General features: G+C 40.2%; 1 protein-coding gene across 1 annotated transcript in view; it reads left to right on the plus strand.

Moving 5' to 3' along the window:
- The window catches only part of LOC101829652 (solute carrier family 22 member 19), a 54,864-nt gene extending 39,979 nt beyond the window's left edge, over window positions 1–14,885 (plus strand). Inside the window, exons 7-10 of the mRNA XM_005063885.4 lie at window positions 10,418–10,632; window positions 11,907–12,015; window positions 13,031–13,234; window positions 14,485–14,885. Coding sequence (XP_005063942.1) covers window positions 10,418–10,632; window positions 11,907–12,015; window positions 13,031–13,234; window positions 14,485–14,545 — 589 coding nt within the window. The 3' untranslated portion in view covers window positions 14,546–14,885. The remainder of the gene's footprint in view (window positions 1–10,417; window positions 10,633–11,906; window positions 12,016–13,030; window positions 13,235–14,484) is intronic.
- The last annotated feature ends 5,005 nt before the right edge of the window (window positions 14,886–19,890 follow it).

Raw genomic sequence — 19,890 nt, forward strand, 5'->3', positions numbered from 1 at the left:
CCGTTTTAGAAGCAGTTAAGAATTCATGTGGCAGAGCCCACTGGGGTCCCGGCTGTATCAGATGACAGTGGAAATCCACCCAAATCAACCTGTTTTTTCCAAGTAGACTTTCCATTTTCTACAGTAATGTTGCCACTCTGTTCTATTATGTTTCTTAACTATTAACATGTCAGGACATCCAGCATTGCACATTAGGGGATTAGTAGCCGCCTTCCACAGTCTTCATTTCATTGATTTTTTTGGTGTCTAGATGATGGTATTGGCTGCTGAAGATAACTGTGTGCTTTTCACTATTTTATCAAGTGCTTGCCAGAAGGAATGGTTTGTATAATTCATTGCATTTTTGCAAAAGTTATGTCAGAGTCCAAAGTCCTTTAAACTGGCACTTCTTACTGTCACCAATGTGTGTAATGGAAATGGAAAAACACTAAAGCATCTTTTGTAGGATACAAAAAAGTTTTATTAACCAGTGTTTATAACTGTTACCAAGACTAGATTACATATCTTGTCAGAACCCAGTTGATTAATATGTTAAACTTTGGATTTGAAAGTTCTAATATCATATGTATCATTTTAAGTCTCATTTCCACATATCTTAGACCACATTTTTAGACTTTTATCATTTGCATAAATATTTAATCATTTGCCATGGAACATAGATGCTTAATTAGTGAGAGTAGTCATTGAAAAGGCAAGGATTTTTAAGCCACCATGGGAGTGTAAAGAAATAGTAAAAAGAAAATTTCAGTCAGTAACTACAGGCTGGTAGTTTGGTGCCACTGAAACGTGTTTGTGAGTTTCCCTTTTTCAGTAGGAAGCCTGCTAGCTCCAGGGAGAAGCAAGGTCTGACTTTTACACTCGTGACAGATTCGGTCTTAATCAGAATTTGTGTTTCTATAACCATTTTAGGCTGGCAGGTAATTGAGCCTAAGGTTTTTTTTTTTTTTTTTAAGAGGCTCAGGTAATTTAAAATTTTCTTTAAAGCTCTCATTTATATCATCAGCAAGCAACACACCCATCTTATAATAACCAAAAGTTATCTAAAAGTGAGAATGTTTTTAAGGTGAAAATAGACTTTTAACCTTGACCAGATGGCCGGGTGTTGGTGACGCACGCCTTTAATCCCAGCGTTCAGGAGGCAGAGGCAGGTGGATGTCTGTGAGTTTGAGGCCAGCCTGGTCTGCATCTCTGTTTTCTTCCATGATAGGCACAATTTATTTATTTGGAATGAAATAGAAAATTATACTCAATTTGTATTTAAAAGAAAGCTAAATCACAAGGTGGTTAGTCTGAGAGATCTGAGATTTTCCTGTGAGGAAGAACTTGGAGGACTGATCTACCTTGGCGAGGCAGGGTGGTGTGACTGACCCTGCAGAGCCCTGCCTGTCTAAGTGTGGGCAGGGCCCCACTGGTGGGTGAGGCTGGGGCATCCCTTTGCTCAGTGGCTGGTGTGGCCATACTTGAAGCAGATCCCAGGTGGAGTGCACTGGTGCCCTGTCTGCTTTAGTGTAGCCTCAGGGCTGCTGCCAGCAGCTGGTATTCCTCCTGTCAGAGGAGGCCTTTTACTCTTTCTCCTAAACACCCTGAGTGCCACATTCAACAGATCTCTCTGGGAAGTTTAAGGGCCATCATCTGGCACCTGATTTTGAATATTATTTTACATTAAACAATCTTCACTTGCTTTCAGTTATTTGCTTTAGACTTAACCTTGGCAACATATACAGAAGGTTAGGATTTGTCCCTGTAAATGAATTACATCTGTACTTAGCATGACTAGAAACATAGTTCTGAGTTCTGAGTACATTAAAGAATTTGATCATTTATAAGGTGTCTGACCAGTAACTTTTTTTTTTTTTTTTTTTTTTTTGGTTTTTCGAGACAGGGTTTCTCTGTATTGTTTTGGAGACTGTCCTGGAACTCGCTCTGTAGACCAGGCTGGCCTCGAACTCACAGAGCTCCTCCTGCCTCTGCCTCACAAGTGCTGGGATTAAAGGCATGCACCACCAACGCCCCGGCTGACCAGTAACTTTGTGTCTTAATTATCTTTAACAATTTACAAATTAATAACTTTTATAAGATTAAGATTTTGTAATTTTATCCCTGTTAAATTTGAACTTAAGTCTTTGCTGTGTTCAATACCAGACCTGTAAGATATTTTAGATAAGGAACAACATATTTTTAATGATAAGGTTTATGAATTTCTAAGGTCTACTCAGGCTAGCACAAATTGACTTAAAGACATATATCTAACTACTTCTAGCTTAAAGATACATGTCTGAGACTTTGAAGATCCCTCACAGGGAGTAGAAAGGAGATAGAATAGGGAGTCTGTGGGGGACAGAGGAGGAGGGGAGGGAGAAGGAACTGGGATTAACATGTAAAACAAAATTGTTTCTTATTTAAATTAAGAAAAGGGAAAAAGATACATGTCTAGTCAATTATGTGTTAGGCTTTAGCTATTTGGATAAATAGTTGTGTTTTGTTTTTGTTTTTGTTTTCTTCAAGAAAGGGTTTCACTGTGTGGCCCTAGCTGTCTTGGAATTCACTCTGTAGATTAGGCTGGCTTCGAACTCACAAAGATCTGCTTGCCTGTGCCTCCTGAGTGCTGGGATTAAAGGTGTGCATGTTTTATAAAGGTACACTATAAAAGTATCAGGGAAATGAGGTTCTTTTAAAAATGAGGTACATCTTTTATACAAAGTAATTTATAAAATATCAGTTTCTTGCCGGGTGTTGGTGGCAGTTCCAGAGCGAGTTCCAGGATAGCCTCCAAAACAATACAGAAAAGCCCTGTCTTGAAAAACCAAAAAAAAAAAAAATCAGTTTCTTGTATGATTCAATTTTTCCAAATAAACTGGGCAGTGGTGGCCCACACCTTTACTACCAGCACTCAGAAGGCACAGGCAGGGAGATCTCCATGGGTTCAAGGCCAGCCTGGTCTACAGAGTGAGTTCTAGGGCAGCTAGGGCCACAAAGTGAAACCCTATCTTGTATACCAAATCAAACCAAACCAAACAAAACTATTTATCCAAATAGTTGAAGCCTAACACACTAACACACAAGTGGTTAGACATGTATCTTTAAGTTAGAAGTAGTTAGACAGATATATTTTTTAATTATTATTTTTTATGACATGTGACGCTTCACATGTCAATTCCAGCTCCCTCCTCTCCTCCCCTGCTCCCCTTCAACCCTCCCTCAGCCCCCTACCCAATCCCCACTCCACTCTCCAGGGAAGGTGAGGCCCTTCACAGGACTCTCCAAAGTCTGTCATATCATCCAGGGCATGGCCTAGGCCCTCCCCCATGTGTCCAGGCTGAGAGAGCATCCCTCCATATGGAATGGGCTCCCAAAGTCCATCTGGATACCAGGGATAAATGCTGATCTAAAGATGAAGGTCAATGCAATAGGAAATACAATATATTTATTTACCAGAGAAAGAAAGAAAGAATTACACAAGCTGGGAATCAGAAGCTTGGCAGGCTTCCAAAGAGGGCTTCCTTTTTCTTTCGCTTCCTTTTATCTTCACCTGTTCTAATTTCCTTATTTCCACCCTTATGGGCTTGAAGAGTTTTGTGGGGCTCACCCCTCTACTGATCTATTGCCCAAGGCCCCAAGGAATGCCAAGGCCTCCTCACTGACACCCGTGTTCAGGGGGTCTGGATCAGTCCCAAGCTAGCCTCTCAACCATCAGTCCATGAGCTCCCCCTTGTTCAGTCAGCTGTTTCTGTGTGTTTCACCTGCCCAATCTTGACCTCTTTGCTCATCACTCCTTCCTCTTTGCAACTGGCTTCCAGGAGTTCTGTTCAGTGTTTAGATGTGGTGTCTGCCTCTGCTTCCTTCGGCCACTGGATGAAGGCTCTAGGATGGGATACAAGGAAGCTGTCAATCACATTATCCGGGAAGGGCATTTAAGGCAGCCTCTCTGCTATTGGTTAGATTTCGAGTTGGTGTCATCTTTGTAGGTCTCTGGACATCTCACTAGTGCCAAATCTCTCTTCAAACCTATAATGGCTCTGCTCCTTCTATTATGGTATCTCTCATCCTGCTCTCCTCTATTCTTCCCCCGACTCAACCTTCCTGTTCCCCATGACCTCCTCTCCCCTCCTCTTCACCCCCTCTCTTTCTCCCAGCTTCCTCTCCCCTCCCCGCATGCTCTCAATCCCCTCAGGAGATTCTGTCCTGTTCCCCTTCTCTGGGGTACCATGCATATCTTTCTTAGAGTCCTCCCTGTTTCCCAGACTCTCTGGCTGTGGGATTGTAGGCTGGCACTCCCCTGTTTCATGCCTAAAATCCATATATGAGTGAGTACATACCATGCTTGTCTTTTTGTGACTGGGTTACCTCGATCAGGATGGTTTCATCTAGTGCCATCCATTTGCCTGCAAATTTCAAGATTCCACTGTTTTTCTCCACTGAGTAGCACTCCATTGTGTAAATATACCACATTTTCTCTATGCACTCTTCAGTTGAGGGGCATCTAGGTTGTTTCCAGGTTCTGGTTATTACAAATAATGCTGCTATGTACATAGTGGATCAGATGTCCTTGTTGTGTGAATGTTCATCTTTTAGGTATATGCCTAAGTGTGTAATTTCTGGATCTTGTGGTAGACTGATTCCCATTTTCCTGAGGAATCTCCATACCGATTTCCAAAGTGGGCATATGAGTTGGCACTTCCACCAGCAGTGGAGGAGTGTTCCCCTCTCTCCACATCCTCTCCAGCATAAGCTGTCATTGGTGTTTTTGATTTTAGCCATTCTGACAGGAATGAGATGGTATTTAGAGTTGTTTTGATTTGCTAAGGATGTTGAGCACTTTCTCAAGTGTCTCTCAGCCATTTTAGACTTCCCTATTGAGAATTCCCTATTTAATTCTGTACCCCACTTTTTAATTGGATCTTTTGGTGTTTTGGAGACTTGCTTCTTGAGTTCTTTGTAAATTTTGGAGATCAGCCCTCTGTCAGATGTGGGGTTAATGAATATCTTTTCCCAGTCTGTGGGTTGACTTTTTGTCTTGTTGACTGTGTCCTTTGTCTTACAGAAGCTTCTCAGTTTCAGTAGGTCCCATTTGCTAATTGTTGATCTGTGTTACTGGGGTTATGTTCAGGAAGTGGTCCCTTGTATCAATTCCTTCAAGAGTACCTCCCACTTTCTCTTCTGAGAGGTTCAGTGTTGCTGGATTTATGTTGAGGTCTTTGATTCATTTGAACTTTTTGTGCATGGCAATAGACATGGATCTGTCTGTAGTCTCCTGCATGCCAATATCCAGTTATGCCAGTACCATTTGTTGAAGATGCTTTCTTTTTTCCATTACATAATTTTAGCTTCTTTGTCAAAAATCAAATGTTTGTAGGTGTGTGGGTTAGTATCAGGGTTTTCAATTTGATTCCGTTGGTCTACCTGTCTATTTTGTGCCAATACCAAGCTGTTTTCAGGACTATTATAGAGCTTGAAGTCAGGGATGGTGATGCCTCTGGAAGTTCCTTTATTGTACAGTGTTGTTTTGGCTATCCTGGGTCTTTTGTTTTTCCATATAAAGTTGATTATTGTTCTTTCAAAGTCTGTGAAGAACTGTGCTGGTATTTCGATGGGGATTGCATTGAATCTTTAGATTGCTTTTGGCAAGATTGCCATTTTTACTGTGTTGATCCTACCAATTCAAGAGCATGGAAGAACTTTCCATTTTCTGATATCTTCTTTAATTTCTTTGTTTACCCACTGCCAGTGAGTCTGGGAAGCAGGGAGAACCCTAAGAGAGATATATGTGGTAACCTGGAGAAGGCTATGAGAAAAGATCTCCTAATTGGATTGGGAGTTGAGGGAGGGGAGGGGGGAGGGAGATGGGAGAAAGAGATGGGGAGAAGAGGAGGGGAGAGGAGGACGTGGGAGAGCAAGAAGATTGAGCCAGGGCAAGAATAGATGAGAGATACCATAATAGAGGGAGCCATTATAAGTTGGAGGAGAGATCTGGCACTAGTGAGATCTTCACAAAAATGACACCAACTGGCATTAAGGCTACCTTAAACGCCCTCCCCTGATAATGAGATTGATGACTACCTTATATGCCATCCTGGAACCCTCATCCAGTGGCTGACAGAAGCAGAGGCAGACACCCACAGCTAAAAACCAAACTGAACTCCTGGAACCCAGTTGCAAAGAGGAGTGATGAGCAAAGGAATCAAGACCAGGCTGGCAAAACCCACAGAGGCAGCTGACGTAAACAAGGGGGAATGCATGGATCCCAGACTGATGACTAAGAGACCAGTATGGGGCTGATCCAGACCCTCATCCCCCCCCCAAACCTGGGTGTCAGAGAAGAGGCTTTGGCAACTTATGGGACCCTGAAGAGTAGATCAGTATTTATTCCTGGCATACAAAAGGACTCTGGGAGCCCATTCCACATGGAGGGATGCTCTCTCAGCCTGGACACATGGGGGAGGACCTAGGCCCTGCCCGGGATTATATGACAGACTCTGAAAATCCCTCATGGAAGGCCTTATTACCCTCCTGGGGGAGTGGAAGGGAGATGGAGTGGGATGGGGGTCTGGGAGGAATGGGGGGGCCGGGGGAGGAGGGGTGGGAAAGGGAACTGAGAGTAATATGCGTAAAAAGTTAAATAATAATAATAATAAAAGACTCAAGAGTTCTTGCTATACAGGCCTTTCACTTGTTTGATTAGCGTTATCCTCAGATATATTATGTTGTTTGGGGCTATTGGAAAGGTGATGTTTCTCTGATTTCTTTCTCAGCCCATTTATTGTCTGTATATAATAGGGTTACTGATTTTTTTAAGTTAATCTTGCCACCTTGCTGAAGGTATTTATCAGCTGTAGGAGTTCCTGTGTAGAGTTTTTTGGGTCACTTATGTAAACTATCATATCATCGGCAAATAGTGAAAGTTTGACCTCTTTCTTTCCAATTTGTATCCCCTTGATCTCCTTTTCTTGTCTTATTGCTCTAGCTAGAACTTCAAGTACAATATTGAAGAGATATGGAGAGAGTGGACAGCCTTGTCTTGTTCCTGATTTTAGAGGAATTGTGTTGAGTTTCTCTCCATTTAGTTTGATGCTGGCTGTTGGTTTACTGTATAGTGCTTTTATTATGTTCAGGTATGTTCCTGTTATCCCTGATCTCTCCAGGACCTTTATCATGAAGGGGTGTTGGATTTTGTCAAAGGCTTTTTCAGCATCAAATGAGATGATCATGTGGTTTTTCTTTTGCAATATGGTGAATTACATTGATAGATTTTTGTATGTTGAACCATCCCTGCATCCCTGGGATGAAGCCTACTTGATCATGGTGGATGATTTTTCTGATGTGTTCTTGAATTTGAATTGCTAATATTTTATTGAAAATTTTTGCATCAATGTTCATGAGAGAGATTGTTCTGTAGTTTTCTTTCTTAGTTGTGTCTTTGTGGGGCTTGGGTACCAGGATCATTGAAACCTCTTAAAAAGAGTTTGGCAACGAACCTCCTGTTTCTATTGTGTGGAACACTTTGAGGAGTATTGGAATTAGTTCTTCTTTAAATTTCTGGTAGAATTCTGCACTGAAGCCATCTGGGACTGGGCTTTTTTTTTTTTTTTGATTGGGAAACTTTTGATGACTGCTTCTATTTCATTAGGAGTTATAGGTCTCGTTAGATTGCTTATCTGCTCTTGATTTAATTTTGGTAATATCTATCCAGAAAATTGTCCATTTCCTTTAAATTTTAGAATTTTGTGGAATATAGGTTTTCAAAGTATGGCCTAAAGATTCTCTGGATGTTCTCAGTGTTGGTTGTAATGTCCCCCTTTTCATTCCTGATTTTTTAATTTGCATGTTCTCTCTGCCTTTTGGTTAGTTTGAATAGAGGTTTGTCTATCTTGGTGATTTTCTTGAAGAATGGACTCTTTGTTACATTCTTTGTATTATTTTCTTTGTTTGGACTTTATTGATTTCAGCCATCAATTTGATTATTTCCTGGCGTCTGCTCCTCCTGGGTGAGTTTGCTTCTTTTTGTTCTAGAGCTTTCAGTTGTGCTATTAATTCTCTAGTGTGACTATTCTCCATTTTCTTCATATGAACACTTAGTGCTATGAGCTTTCCTCTTAGTACTGCTTTCAAAGTGTCTCATAAGTTTGGGTATGTTGTGTCTTCATTTTCATTGAATTTTAGGAAGTCTTTAATTTCTTTCTTTAATTCTTCCTTGACCCAGGAATGGTGCAATTGCATGTTGTCCAATTTCCATGAGTTTTTAGGGTTTCTGCAGTTTGTGTTGGTGCTGAATTCTAACTTTAAAGCATGGTGGTCTGTATCTGTTGAGGTTTGCTATGTTGCCAAGTATGTGGTCAGTTTTAGAGAAGGCTCCATATGGCCCTGAGAAGAAAGTATATTCTTTTGTGTTTGGATGGAATGTCTATAGATGTCTATTAAATCCAACTGGGTCATAACTTTTATTAGTTCCTTTGTTTCTTTGTCAAGTTTCTGTCTGGTGGTCCTTAGACAGATATCTTTAGATTAGTTCCTGTTAGCCTGAGTAGACCTTTATAACCTTAAAAATTATGTCTTAATTATGGAACATATGTTGTTAGTAAATCCCATTTTACATAAACAAGATTTTAATCCAAGTTACATATATGGTATGGTGTATAGATGTTTTAGCTAACAACTCTGTCTGTTACAAAATTTAAATTAACTTTCTTTGTTACAGATTTTTAAATCACACCCAATGAACTTACAAATCCTGAGATAAAGAAAGTTTAAATTTTAGCAAAAGTTTCAAAGATAGCAAATAAAAACAAGAAAAAAGGAGGCAGGAGGAGTAATTCAGAAAATTAAACATCTGCAATTATACTTTGTCATTTGTCACCTCTATTGGAAATAATTTACCTCCTAGCTGTTCTCAAGAACACAGTATCCTTTTCCTGGGATGTTCTGTTTTGCTCTCCTTTTTCCTGTTACAGATTTAGGTGGCTAGCCTGGCACAGAACAGAGGCATTGGAGGAAACTTTTAAATAAACATGCTTGGGTCTAGAGCAACCAAATCCCAACTTCAGGGCCAGCTTATCAGTAGGGTAGAACAACATGTGACAATATTTCAATATCACCCAAACCCCAAAGTCATCCAAATATCTGTAAAGCTGAATCCAGTGCTCAGAGGGAGGCACACCAAAAGAGAGTACAGAAGGCTTAGAGATAAGGGATTTTCTGGAGTGGAGAATGCAGAAAGTTTAGAGATTAAATTAAGTAATTTTCTCCCGTGGTGGCAGAAGTTGTTACAGTCTGTGTGAATCTGGAAGCTGGATGCACCATATTCTGGCCATTGAGACACTTTTCTAGTCTGCGCTAAACATAAGATAGTAAGGGCCTAATGGGATCTCTGAGTCTGGAGGGAAGGAAGGAGATTTGTGGTGTCAGGTAGGGGGAGTGGCAACATCTGGCCTAGAGTGGGTGGAGCCTATGGTTGATGAGATGATGGAGCCGTGAGGAGGGAGTGGCTAAAGAGGAACCCCACCATCAGGGCAAAAAAGCAGAGAGAAAATGGTTAGCAAAAGTCTTTCCTTCCAAGTCCAGATACTGGGAACTGTGACTAATAGATCTGCTAGAAAGAGGAGACCAGTGGCATATACAAATGCAAGGAGATAGGGATTAAGATCATAAGGATCTGTAGAAGGAGGGAATTGTGAGCGGGTGGGGGCGGGGTAGAGTAAGTGCCTCTGGATGGAAACTCAATCCAGAGGTTGTCCTTCAGGGAACTGAAGTTTGTCAAGTGAATTCACAGATTTTATGAGAGGTTGTCTCCAACCAAGTGAAGGGTGCTGAGGAGAGTCTGAGAGAAGGGCGCTTGCCCCAGTCTGTGAGAAGAGATGGGTTGGCATTCAGGAAAAATGATGACTAAGGATCTGGAGTCAAATACAGTGCATGACAGAGGTAAATTATCTATTTTGGTTTGGTTAAAGGAGGAACTGGTTCTCCAAAGGTGGACACAACTGTCTCTACTGGGTTTTGGCACTAAGTGTAAGCAGGCACAACAAGAAACAACCAAACACAGCCAGTTTTGGCAGATAGAAAGAACTGTTTAAGTAAAAGAAGAGTGTCAAGCTGCTTCAGATAGTAGAGGACAGAAGTAGGTGCAGATGTTTGTTGGGTTTTATGTGGGTGGATGGCAGCAGGTGCTGCTCAGATGGACCAGTGAGATGTTAAAATGGGGGCCCGGTCAGACAGATGCGATGCTGACAGGAACATTCAGTCAAACTTTAAGAGCTTTAGGTTTCTGTTTCCCAGCAAACCCCAGCTCAGGGTGAGTTGAGTCATTGCCATCAGCACTGCCGTGTTGGGGACCCAACAGTGCTGCACCTTTATATTTTAACAACTAAAACTGACTGCTTTGGCATCGACTTCAAACTCGTGATGTAACTTTTTTTGTTCTTTACAGATTTATGACATGGGTGTCTGTGTTTGGCCTGATGTTCAACCTCCAGTACCTAAGGACTAATGCCTTCCTATCAGTGGGTCTTCATGGTATTATCAGCATTCCAGCCAATTTACTTGGAATATTTTTATTGAATCACATGGGCCGTAGAATAAGTCAACTGTTTGTTATATCCCTGTTTGGAATTTCTCTTTTGGCCATAGCATTTGTACCTCAAGGTGAGGAAAGAACACTCCTTCCCTCCCCTCTGAACTTTTAGGCCCACATATGAAATTAGAAGAAAACACATTCCAAGGATTTCTTGTGATCAATCTGGGTATTTAGGGTACATTATTCCATTAAGATGCTGATAGAAGAGGCAATAGGCAGTCATATTTGATTCTAGTAGAAGAATGTCTATTATATTCAAGATGCACATAGAAACTGGCACCAATCACTTCCAAGTCCATGCAGGACCTTACCTTATAATCTGTTTGAAAATGACCACATCACACTGTTTCCTCCTCTTTCTGGTTCTGTTTCATTACTTCATCTTCATAACAATTTATTTTCTGAACTCTGTGTAGAGTTAGAACTTATGAACCTCATAACATAGGATCACAAAAACAACCCTCATTTGGAAAGTTACATCAAGCAGATAAACACTACTTACTTGCAGCATATGAAGGTATCAATGGATAAAGCATTAAGACTGTTAGAATTGACTCCACTGAATTAAATGGACTTAAGTAATAACTGGTTCACAGGTAGTCATACTCTTGAATTCAGTAATGCTTTAAGTTTTCTTTTTTGACTCACCTGAAGGCTCAGTACAAAGTTTGAATCTTACATGAAACTGAATTGAGTAGAAAATGACTTTAAGAAACTTTCCATGAGTAGTTTCCAAAGTCTGACATTTTCCTTAGTGCAGTCTTTATTCTTGAGTCTTGAGACACTATTTCAAACCAAGCCAATCTTCAGCCTGCACACCATTGTAAGACTTCTGCATTTTCATGACACTATTCTGCAGTATTGCACATCAACTGTGGACTTAAATTTCCTGAGATTCTGAATGCGTGTATAGTTCTTAGTCATTTCTCCATGATATTCCTACATTCTGCATGAGAAATTGCTGAGACACTGGATAGAAAACTTGAAAGTGAGCTCCTTTTTAACTCACCCAGTTTTCTTTTTTTTCCCATTTTTTTTATTTAAGTTTTTGCGCATGTCACTTTCAGTTCCCAGTTTTCTACTTCTTGAGCAATTATCAGGAGATCTAAGTCATATGAATCCAGTTTTTTGGAAACTTTGATTCTCCATAAACTAATATATGCAGATAGGTCACCTTCTTCAATGTATTAGTCACTAGGGAATTCTGCCTCTGTACACTTTCTCTACACTATATTTTACACATTTACTAATCTCCAATAAGCGTGTTTTCCATTTGGGATTCAGGGAGTACAAATTTCCACAGCTCAGATTTCATGATGGTCTTTGGTCTTCTTCTTTCTAGAAATGCAGATCCTGCGTATAGTTTTGACAACTCTGGGAGGAGGATTTTCTTTTGTCTCTGTTTGCTGTGTTATTGTGCATTCAAATGAGCTACTCCCCACCACAATCAGGTACAAGACTCATGGTTCACTGTCAGGGTCAGAACAAACTTTTCTTAGCTCATTCATTATTAAATATTTTTGACATTTACCTTTAATTATTCAATTATTTTTTTTAGTGTGTGTGCATGTGTGTGTATGATAGGTGGTCATGCAGGTATGTGCTTGCTACCATGTGTCAGCAGAGGTCAGAAGATAACTTTCAGGAGTTGAGTCTCTTTTGGTCTCAGGGATTGAAACTGAGTTATCAGGCTTGATGGCACTTTTACTTTCTGAGTCATTTTGTTGACTTCTTAGCTTATTCACTCTCATTGACTGGATAATTATCCAAAACAATTGATTGTGACATTAACAACAAGTACGCCCAAAGTTTCCTCAAAGTTACCTTTTTGTTTGTTATTGTTAAGTCTACTAGTGCACCACTAGTTAAGTCTAAGATAATATTTGGGACGAAGAAAAGGAAAAAGTCATAAGAAATACCACTTTAATTTATTTTTCTTACTTTTTAAGAATCAGTTTTGAAAAGTTAGCATGAAAAAGAATAGGCTTATTATACATTTTCACATCTACTTTGTTTTGGTTGCTCTGCTACTTTTGTTCCTCAAATCCCCTCTGCTAGTTACCTCTATCCCTCTAATTACCACCCTTCTTTCCATGTCCCATGTATAGCATTAACCTCTTTCTCACTTAAGAGCTTCTCTTTTTCCCTCATTGTTCCCACTCCAGTTTCCTAGCCTCTACCAACATTTCCACCCCATATACACATATACATAAAAACTAAAATCTAGGATTATCAAAGTAGAGAAAACATGTAGTATTTGTGTATGGTTTTGTGATAAATGAATATTTTAATGTTGTGACCTTGAGAAATGGCACTATCAAATGAAATAGATATGTGGAAAAACAAGAGCAAAAATTATCAACATTCTCATGCCCACATACACTGCTGATTTTCATAAGTAATGCAATACTCTAAGTCACAAATTTCTAATATGGAGCTATTTCTGCATTCTGTTTTGTGCTCAAGGGCAACTGCTTTAGGAATCATTGGAATTTCTGGAAGTAGTGGGGCAGCCCTGTCTCCTCTGTTTATGATACTCGTGACATACTTTGACTCCTTACCCTGGATCATCTATGGGGTCTTCCCCATTATTGGTAGCCTTTTTGTCCTTCTTCTTCCTGAGACCAAGAATCAGCCTCTGCCTGACTCCATACAAGATGTGGAAAATGAGTGAGTAAAACCCTGCTCCTTATAGAACTTGTGTGCTAATGGTCTGTGGTGAGGAAGGTGAGACAGCCTTGTCTCCCAAACTACTCTGTGCCAGTCAGGATGATAGCTAGGTAGGTTCTATTTTGGTTAACACATAGACATTGTGTTTGGTATAGAAACCACTTGCATATCCTTTCATACAGTGGTTTCAGTTGAGCCTGGAAAGTCTCCAGATAGTGAAGACCAGCTCTATATATACTGTATTGGGAGATTTAGAGACCTTGTTTGTGTGAAACACATATCCTTGATGATATTTCATAAACATGTTCAAATACAAATGTCATTTCATCCCTCATGCCTAGTAAGTGTTGGTAAGCTGTCTAAAACTGATAGTACCTATATGCTTGAGTGTGCACTGGTCACTGAATAACTTAAAGGAAATTACATATAGGTCTAAAGGACCTGCCACAGATGACATATATCTGAGAGAAGGACTCTTGTTTTTGACATCAGATTCAGATTATCTGTTTCATTTAGGAATGAAAGAGCTCACGACAGAGAAGGGAATGACCAACAAAAGGATCACAGAATGTGAATGTGAAAAATGTGAAAAAATGAGCAAGATTTCAAAACTTTTGGTGCATTTCCATTGCTTTCCCCCACCCAAATCTCCTTGGAGAATACCATGATAACCAAGGCAGAAAGTGTCATAGTTTCCTTCTCTGCTGCTGTGATAAAACAATGACCAAATGCAACTTAAGGAGAAAAAGGTTTATTTTAGTTTATCGGTTAAAGTCAATCAGTGAGGGAAGCCAAGAAGGGAGCTTGAAGAAGAAACTAATCAAGGAATGTTACTTCCTAGTTTGCTTCTTCTGACTTGCTCAGCTACCTTTCATATGGAGCTTAGGCTATCTGTCTAAGGATGGTACCGCCCACAGTGGGCTGGGCCCTCTAATAATAATTATCAATCAGGAAAATCCTCCGAAGATATGCCATAGGCTAATCTGATGAATTAATTCCTCAGCCAAAGTTCTCTCTTCTCAGGTAAGTTAAACTGACAACCAAGATCAGCTATTACACAGAGAGGTTACCAGGGTGGTTAACCTTTAATGTCACAAGATGTACAAATCATTTGGCAGAAATAATGGATGTTTTCAAAGCAATTGAGTGAAGGATGACTTTGCTCTAAAGAGTGCAAGGGATGTCATTTTTCTTTGTGTTCTCTCAGTTTTACTGTTATATTTTTTTGATATTTGCTGTATGTGTTGCAGAGGGAGAATCTCCAGACAAACAAAGCAGAAAGATGCTTTCATCAAAGTGACACAGTTTTAAGAAAGTTCAAGAACTGGAATCTGATCAAGAAACAAGATAAGGAAACTATCATTCAGATTTATGATGATTCAGTATCACTCTGAATATTGCAAACATTTTCAGCAAATACCAATTAGAAAATTTGCATTAAATTTAAAATTGCCATACTCATCTGATACATATCTTAGCCAATAAAAATGAAAGAAAACCATAAGAGTAAAATAAACCTTCAGAGATATTTTTATGATAACAGATACCTGTGAAGTTTCCAGATAGGATGCAGATGAACCTTCCTCCAATTGTTGTGACAAAATGCCTAGGAAAATTAAAGATGCAAGATTTATTGTGGAATTATCATCAATTTCAGTCTATGGCCACTTGGGTCTATTACTTCAAGGTTTGTGTAAGACAGTACATGCTGGGATGCTGGGGGAAAGCTGCTCACTTCATGGTGCCAGGTTGGTAGACATGGAAAGAAAGACATACAGAGAGGGAAAGAGGGAGAGAGAGACAGAGAGAGAGACAGAGACAGAGACACACAGAGAGAGACAGAGAGACACAGAGAGAGATACAGAGACAGAGACAGAGACAGAGACACACAGAGAGAGACAGAGAGATAGAGAGAGAGACAGAGACACACAGAGAGAGACACAGAGAGAGACAGAGACAGAGACAGAGACAGAGACACAGAGAGAGATATAGAGAGACATAGACAGAGAGGGAGAGAGACAGAGAGAGAGAGACAGAGAGAGAGAGAGGAGAGGGAATAGGAGAATGAAGAAAAATAGGAGGAGGAATAAGAGAAGAAGAAAAGAGAAATGGGATAAGGCCAAGAACAAAATGAATAAAGCCGTCAAATGCACGTTCCATTAACACTTCTCTACATTGGTTCCACTTGCAATAATTTCTAATTTCTTTTCAATAATACCAACAGTGGGAACATATCCTTCAACAAATGAAACTTTAAGGGATACTCTAGATCCAAACTAACAAGAAGTCTGACTAAGTTTAAAAACATGGTTTTTCTATAGTTTATAGAAAAAAAATTGGTGGCGTAACAATAACATCATACTTTAAAACCACTGAAAGATATTCAAGTTTGTTTAAAGATTAACAATTATGTGTGAATCTGCCTTCATTCACAAGTGAGAAAGTATATTAGATAAAATAGTATATATGACAATAAGACAATATACAGCAAATTTACAGTCAACATCATACTAATTGGTGATTTAGCTAAACTTTAAGCTTTTGTACTAAAATCAGGGACAAGGCAAGGATATCCACTCCCTCCACTCTTATTCAACACAGTGTTTGAAATCTTAGCTTGAATAATAAAACAAGAGGAGACAAAAGAACAAATAGGAGAGAGGGGCTCAGAGCATTAATAGGTTGTGTGATTATATACATAAAAGACCCTAATGCCTACACCAGAAATCTAAAGCTTATAAAACTCAGAGCATTAATAGGTTGTGTGATTATATACATAAAAGTCCCTAAGGCCTACACCAGAAATTTAAAGCTTATAAAACTCAGAGCATTAATAGGTTGTGTGATTATATACATAAAAGTCCCTAAGGCCTACACCAGAAATCTAAAGCTTATAAAACTCAGAGCATTAATAGGTTGTGTGATTATATACATAAAAGTCCCTAAGGCCTACACCAGAAATCTAAAGCTTATAAAACATTCAGCAAGAAATCAGGAAAACAATCAAATTTACAAATAGCTTTAAAAAATCTAGAGTGAAAGACCTGCACACTAAAAACATTTAAGACATTGAAGAAAGATATTGAAGACACCAGAAGATGACAAAACTTTCCATGCTCATGGATTGGTATGATTGATACTGTGAAATTGGCCACCCTACCAAAAGCAATATACAGATTCAATTCAATCTCCATCAAAATTCCAACACATTTTTCTCATAGGAAGTGAAAAATGATATTAAAATTCAAATGGGAACACAAATTATTTAGGGTAGCCAAAACAATTCTAAACAATAAAAACACCACTGGAGGCAAAATGATTCTTGATTTCAGGTTATAATATGAAGTTATAGTAACAAAACAATATGATACTCTCCATGGCCACAAGCTAGTTCTCCAATTCAGATGTGCTATGCCTCACAGTTTGCAGACATTGTTGGCAGACACACAGATCAATGACATGGAACTTAGGACCCACATATCGGATATCATGAATCTTATAAAAGAGAAAGTAGGGAACATGTTTGAATTCATTGGTGCAAGAAAGGGCTTTCTGAACAGAACCCCATCAGCACAGGCATTAAAATTAACAATTGACAAATGGAACCTCATGAAACTAAAAATCTGTACAGCAGAGTACACCATTATTCAAGTGAAATGTCATCCTACAATGGGAAAAATAATATAATCTTTACCAGTTGTAAAGAGACACTATGACCACGGCAACTCTTATAAAGAAAATGTTTAATTGGGGGCTGGTTTACAGTTCAGAGGTTTAGTCCCTTATCATCATGGCAGGAAGAGTGGTGGCAGGCAGGCAGACATGGTGCTGGAGAGGTAGCTGAGAGTTCTATATTTGGATCCAAAGGCTTCAGGAAGAGAAAAAACAGTGCCTGGAGAAATGGCTCAGAAGTTAAGAGCACTTGTTGCTCTTGCAGAGGACCCAGGCTCAGTTACCAGTACTGGAAACCATTTGTAACTGTAGTTCCAGAGGATCTAATGTCGTATTCTGACACCCAAGGGCAGCATACACATGTGGTACACATATTTGCATGAAGCAAAACACTCATATACATAGATTTAAAATAATGTAAAATAAATAAACCAATTAAAAATGAGTAATGCATTTTAACATCAAACACATAGGCAGAATGATCCAAGAATAAATGCAAATTCTTCTCAAAATGGAGAATTAACAACTTTACACCAAAAATATTTAGGTAGAAGGACTTATAGGACTAGAGACTTGGGAAATAGAAAAGGAAGCACTGGAAGAAGAGAGAAAAACAAAGAATATTATAGCTTTAAATACAGAAAAAAACAACTGTGGCAATATATTGCTTATGATCTAATAAAGCCATTGGAGATCAGTTTGCAAAGCCAGCCACACTAGTTAGCTATAGAAACTAGGCAGTGGTGGCACACACCTTTAATCCCAGGATTCCGGAGATAGGCAGATGGATCTCTTTGAGTTCAAGGCCACCTGACCTACACAAGAATGAAGAGTAACAGATCTCATGCCTTTGATCCTAACACTAGGGATCAGATGTTTTTAATCCCAGCACTAGGGAGGTGGAGACAAGAGTGATAAGACGGGGGAGAGAAAGGAATAAAAGGAGGAGGAGACAGGAACTGAGAGCCTTTTGCCTCTGAGGATTCATGGAGACAGAATTGCCATTTCAGCTGGTAGAGGTTAGATCTACTGACTTGACTGCTTTGCTTCTCTGATCTTCAGCTTGAAGCTTGAGTCCCAAAATCTGACTCTGGGTCTTTTATTTTTCATGTTACAATTGGTGCTCAACATTAAAATGAATTCATGAAAAAGCTACTTAAATTAAAAACAATCTTATTTTACATACCAATCCCAGTTCCCGCTCCCTCCTGTCCTCCCATTCCCCCCACCAACCTCCATCCCACCCCCATCCACTACTCAGGGAGGGTGAGACCTCCATAGGGGAATCATCAAAGTCTGTCACATCATTTGGGGCAGGACCTAGGCCCTCCCCTGTGTATCTAGGCTGAGAGAGTATCCCTCCATAGGGAATGGGCCTCCAAAGTCCATTTGAGCACTAGGGATAAATACTGGTTCCACTGCCAGAGGCCCCATTGACTGCCCAGACCCCTAACTGACACCCACATTCAGGGGCCTGGTCAATCCTATGCAGGTTCCCCAGCTGTCAGACTGGGGTCTGTAAGCTCCTATTTGCTCAGGTCAGCTGTTCTTTTTTATATTTATACATTTTTATTTAAATTAGAAACAATCTTATTTTATATATCAATCTCAGTTCCCTCTTCCTCACATCCTCCCATACCTCCTACTGATCCCCATCCCACCCCTCATCCACTCCCCAGGAAGGGTAAGGCCTTCTGTGGGAGATCATCAAAGTCTGTCACATCATTTAGGACAAGGTCTAGGCACTCCCCCATGTATCTAGGCTGAGAGAGAATCCCTCCATGGAGAATGGGCTCCCGAAGTCCATTTGTGCACTAGGAACAAATACTGGTACACTGCCCGAGGCCCCATAGACTGCCCAGGCCTCCTAACTGTCACCCACGTTCAGGGGGCCTGGTTCAGTCCTATGCTGGTTCCCCAACTATCAAACTGGGGTTCATGAGTTCTCACTTGCTCAGGTCAGCTGTTTCTATGGGTTTCCCCAGCATGGTCTTGACTCCTTTGCTCACTACTCCTCCCTCTTGATTCCAGGAGTTCTGCTCAGTGCTTAGCTGTGAATCTCTGCTTCTGCTTCCATCAGCTACTGGATAAAGGCTCTAGGATGTCATTTAAGGTAGTCATCAATCTCATTATAGGGCAAGGGCATTTAAGGTAGCCAGCCTCTCCACTATTGCTTTGATTCCTACTTGGGGTCATCCTTATGGATCCCTGGAGATTTCCCTAGTGCCAGATTTCTCGTTAAGCCCATAATGGCTCCCTGTATTAAGGTATCTCCTTCTTTGCTCTCCTTCTCTGTTCTTCCCCAATTCAACCTTCTTGATCCCTCATGCTCTCCTCTTCCCTCCCTTCCCCACCATCTTCCTCCTACCTCCCTCTCCTCCCCCTGTGCTCCCAATTTACTCAGGTGACCTTGTCCATTTCCCCTTCTGGGGGTGGAGTTCCATGTATGTCTCCCTTAGGGTCCTCTTTGTTTCCTAACTTCTCTAGGGTTGTGGATTGTAGGCTAGTTATCCTTTGCTCTATGTCTAATATCGACTTATGAGTGAGTGCATACCATTTTTTTTTCTGTGTCTGGGTTACCTCACTCAGGATGGTTTTTTCTAGTTCCATCCATTTGCCTTTGAATTTCAATATGTCTTGTGTGTGTGTGTGTGTGTGTGTGTGTGTGTGTGTGTACTCAATGGTGTATTCAAATGTGTACCACATTTTCTGTATCCATTCTTTGGTTGAGGGGCATCTAGGTTGCTTCCAGGTTCTGTCTGTTACAAACAATGGCCTGGAGTTGAGCAGTGGATATGGGCATAGCCTTTGGGAAGGAAGTCTCCTAATGCAAAGGTCCCCTGGAATAAAGATTGTCCTTTAGTGGCCACATCTTGTCAGGGGATCTCTGGGGCCCTGGACTCAGACAGAGATAGCCAGTACCTCTGTAGGAAGTGGCTGGGAATGGGGGACTAATCCAGAGTTAAAGTTGATCATGTCTGGAG

Source organism: Mesocricetus auratus, unplaced genomic scaffold, assembly GCF_017639785.1.
Source record: "Mesocricetus auratus isolate SY011 unplaced genomic scaffold, BCM_Maur_2.0 Super-Scaffold_4256, whole genome shotgun sequence".
NCBI classification, from domain to species: Eukaryota; Metazoa; Chordata; class Mammalia; order Rodentia; family Cricetidae; genus Mesocricetus; species Mesocricetus auratus.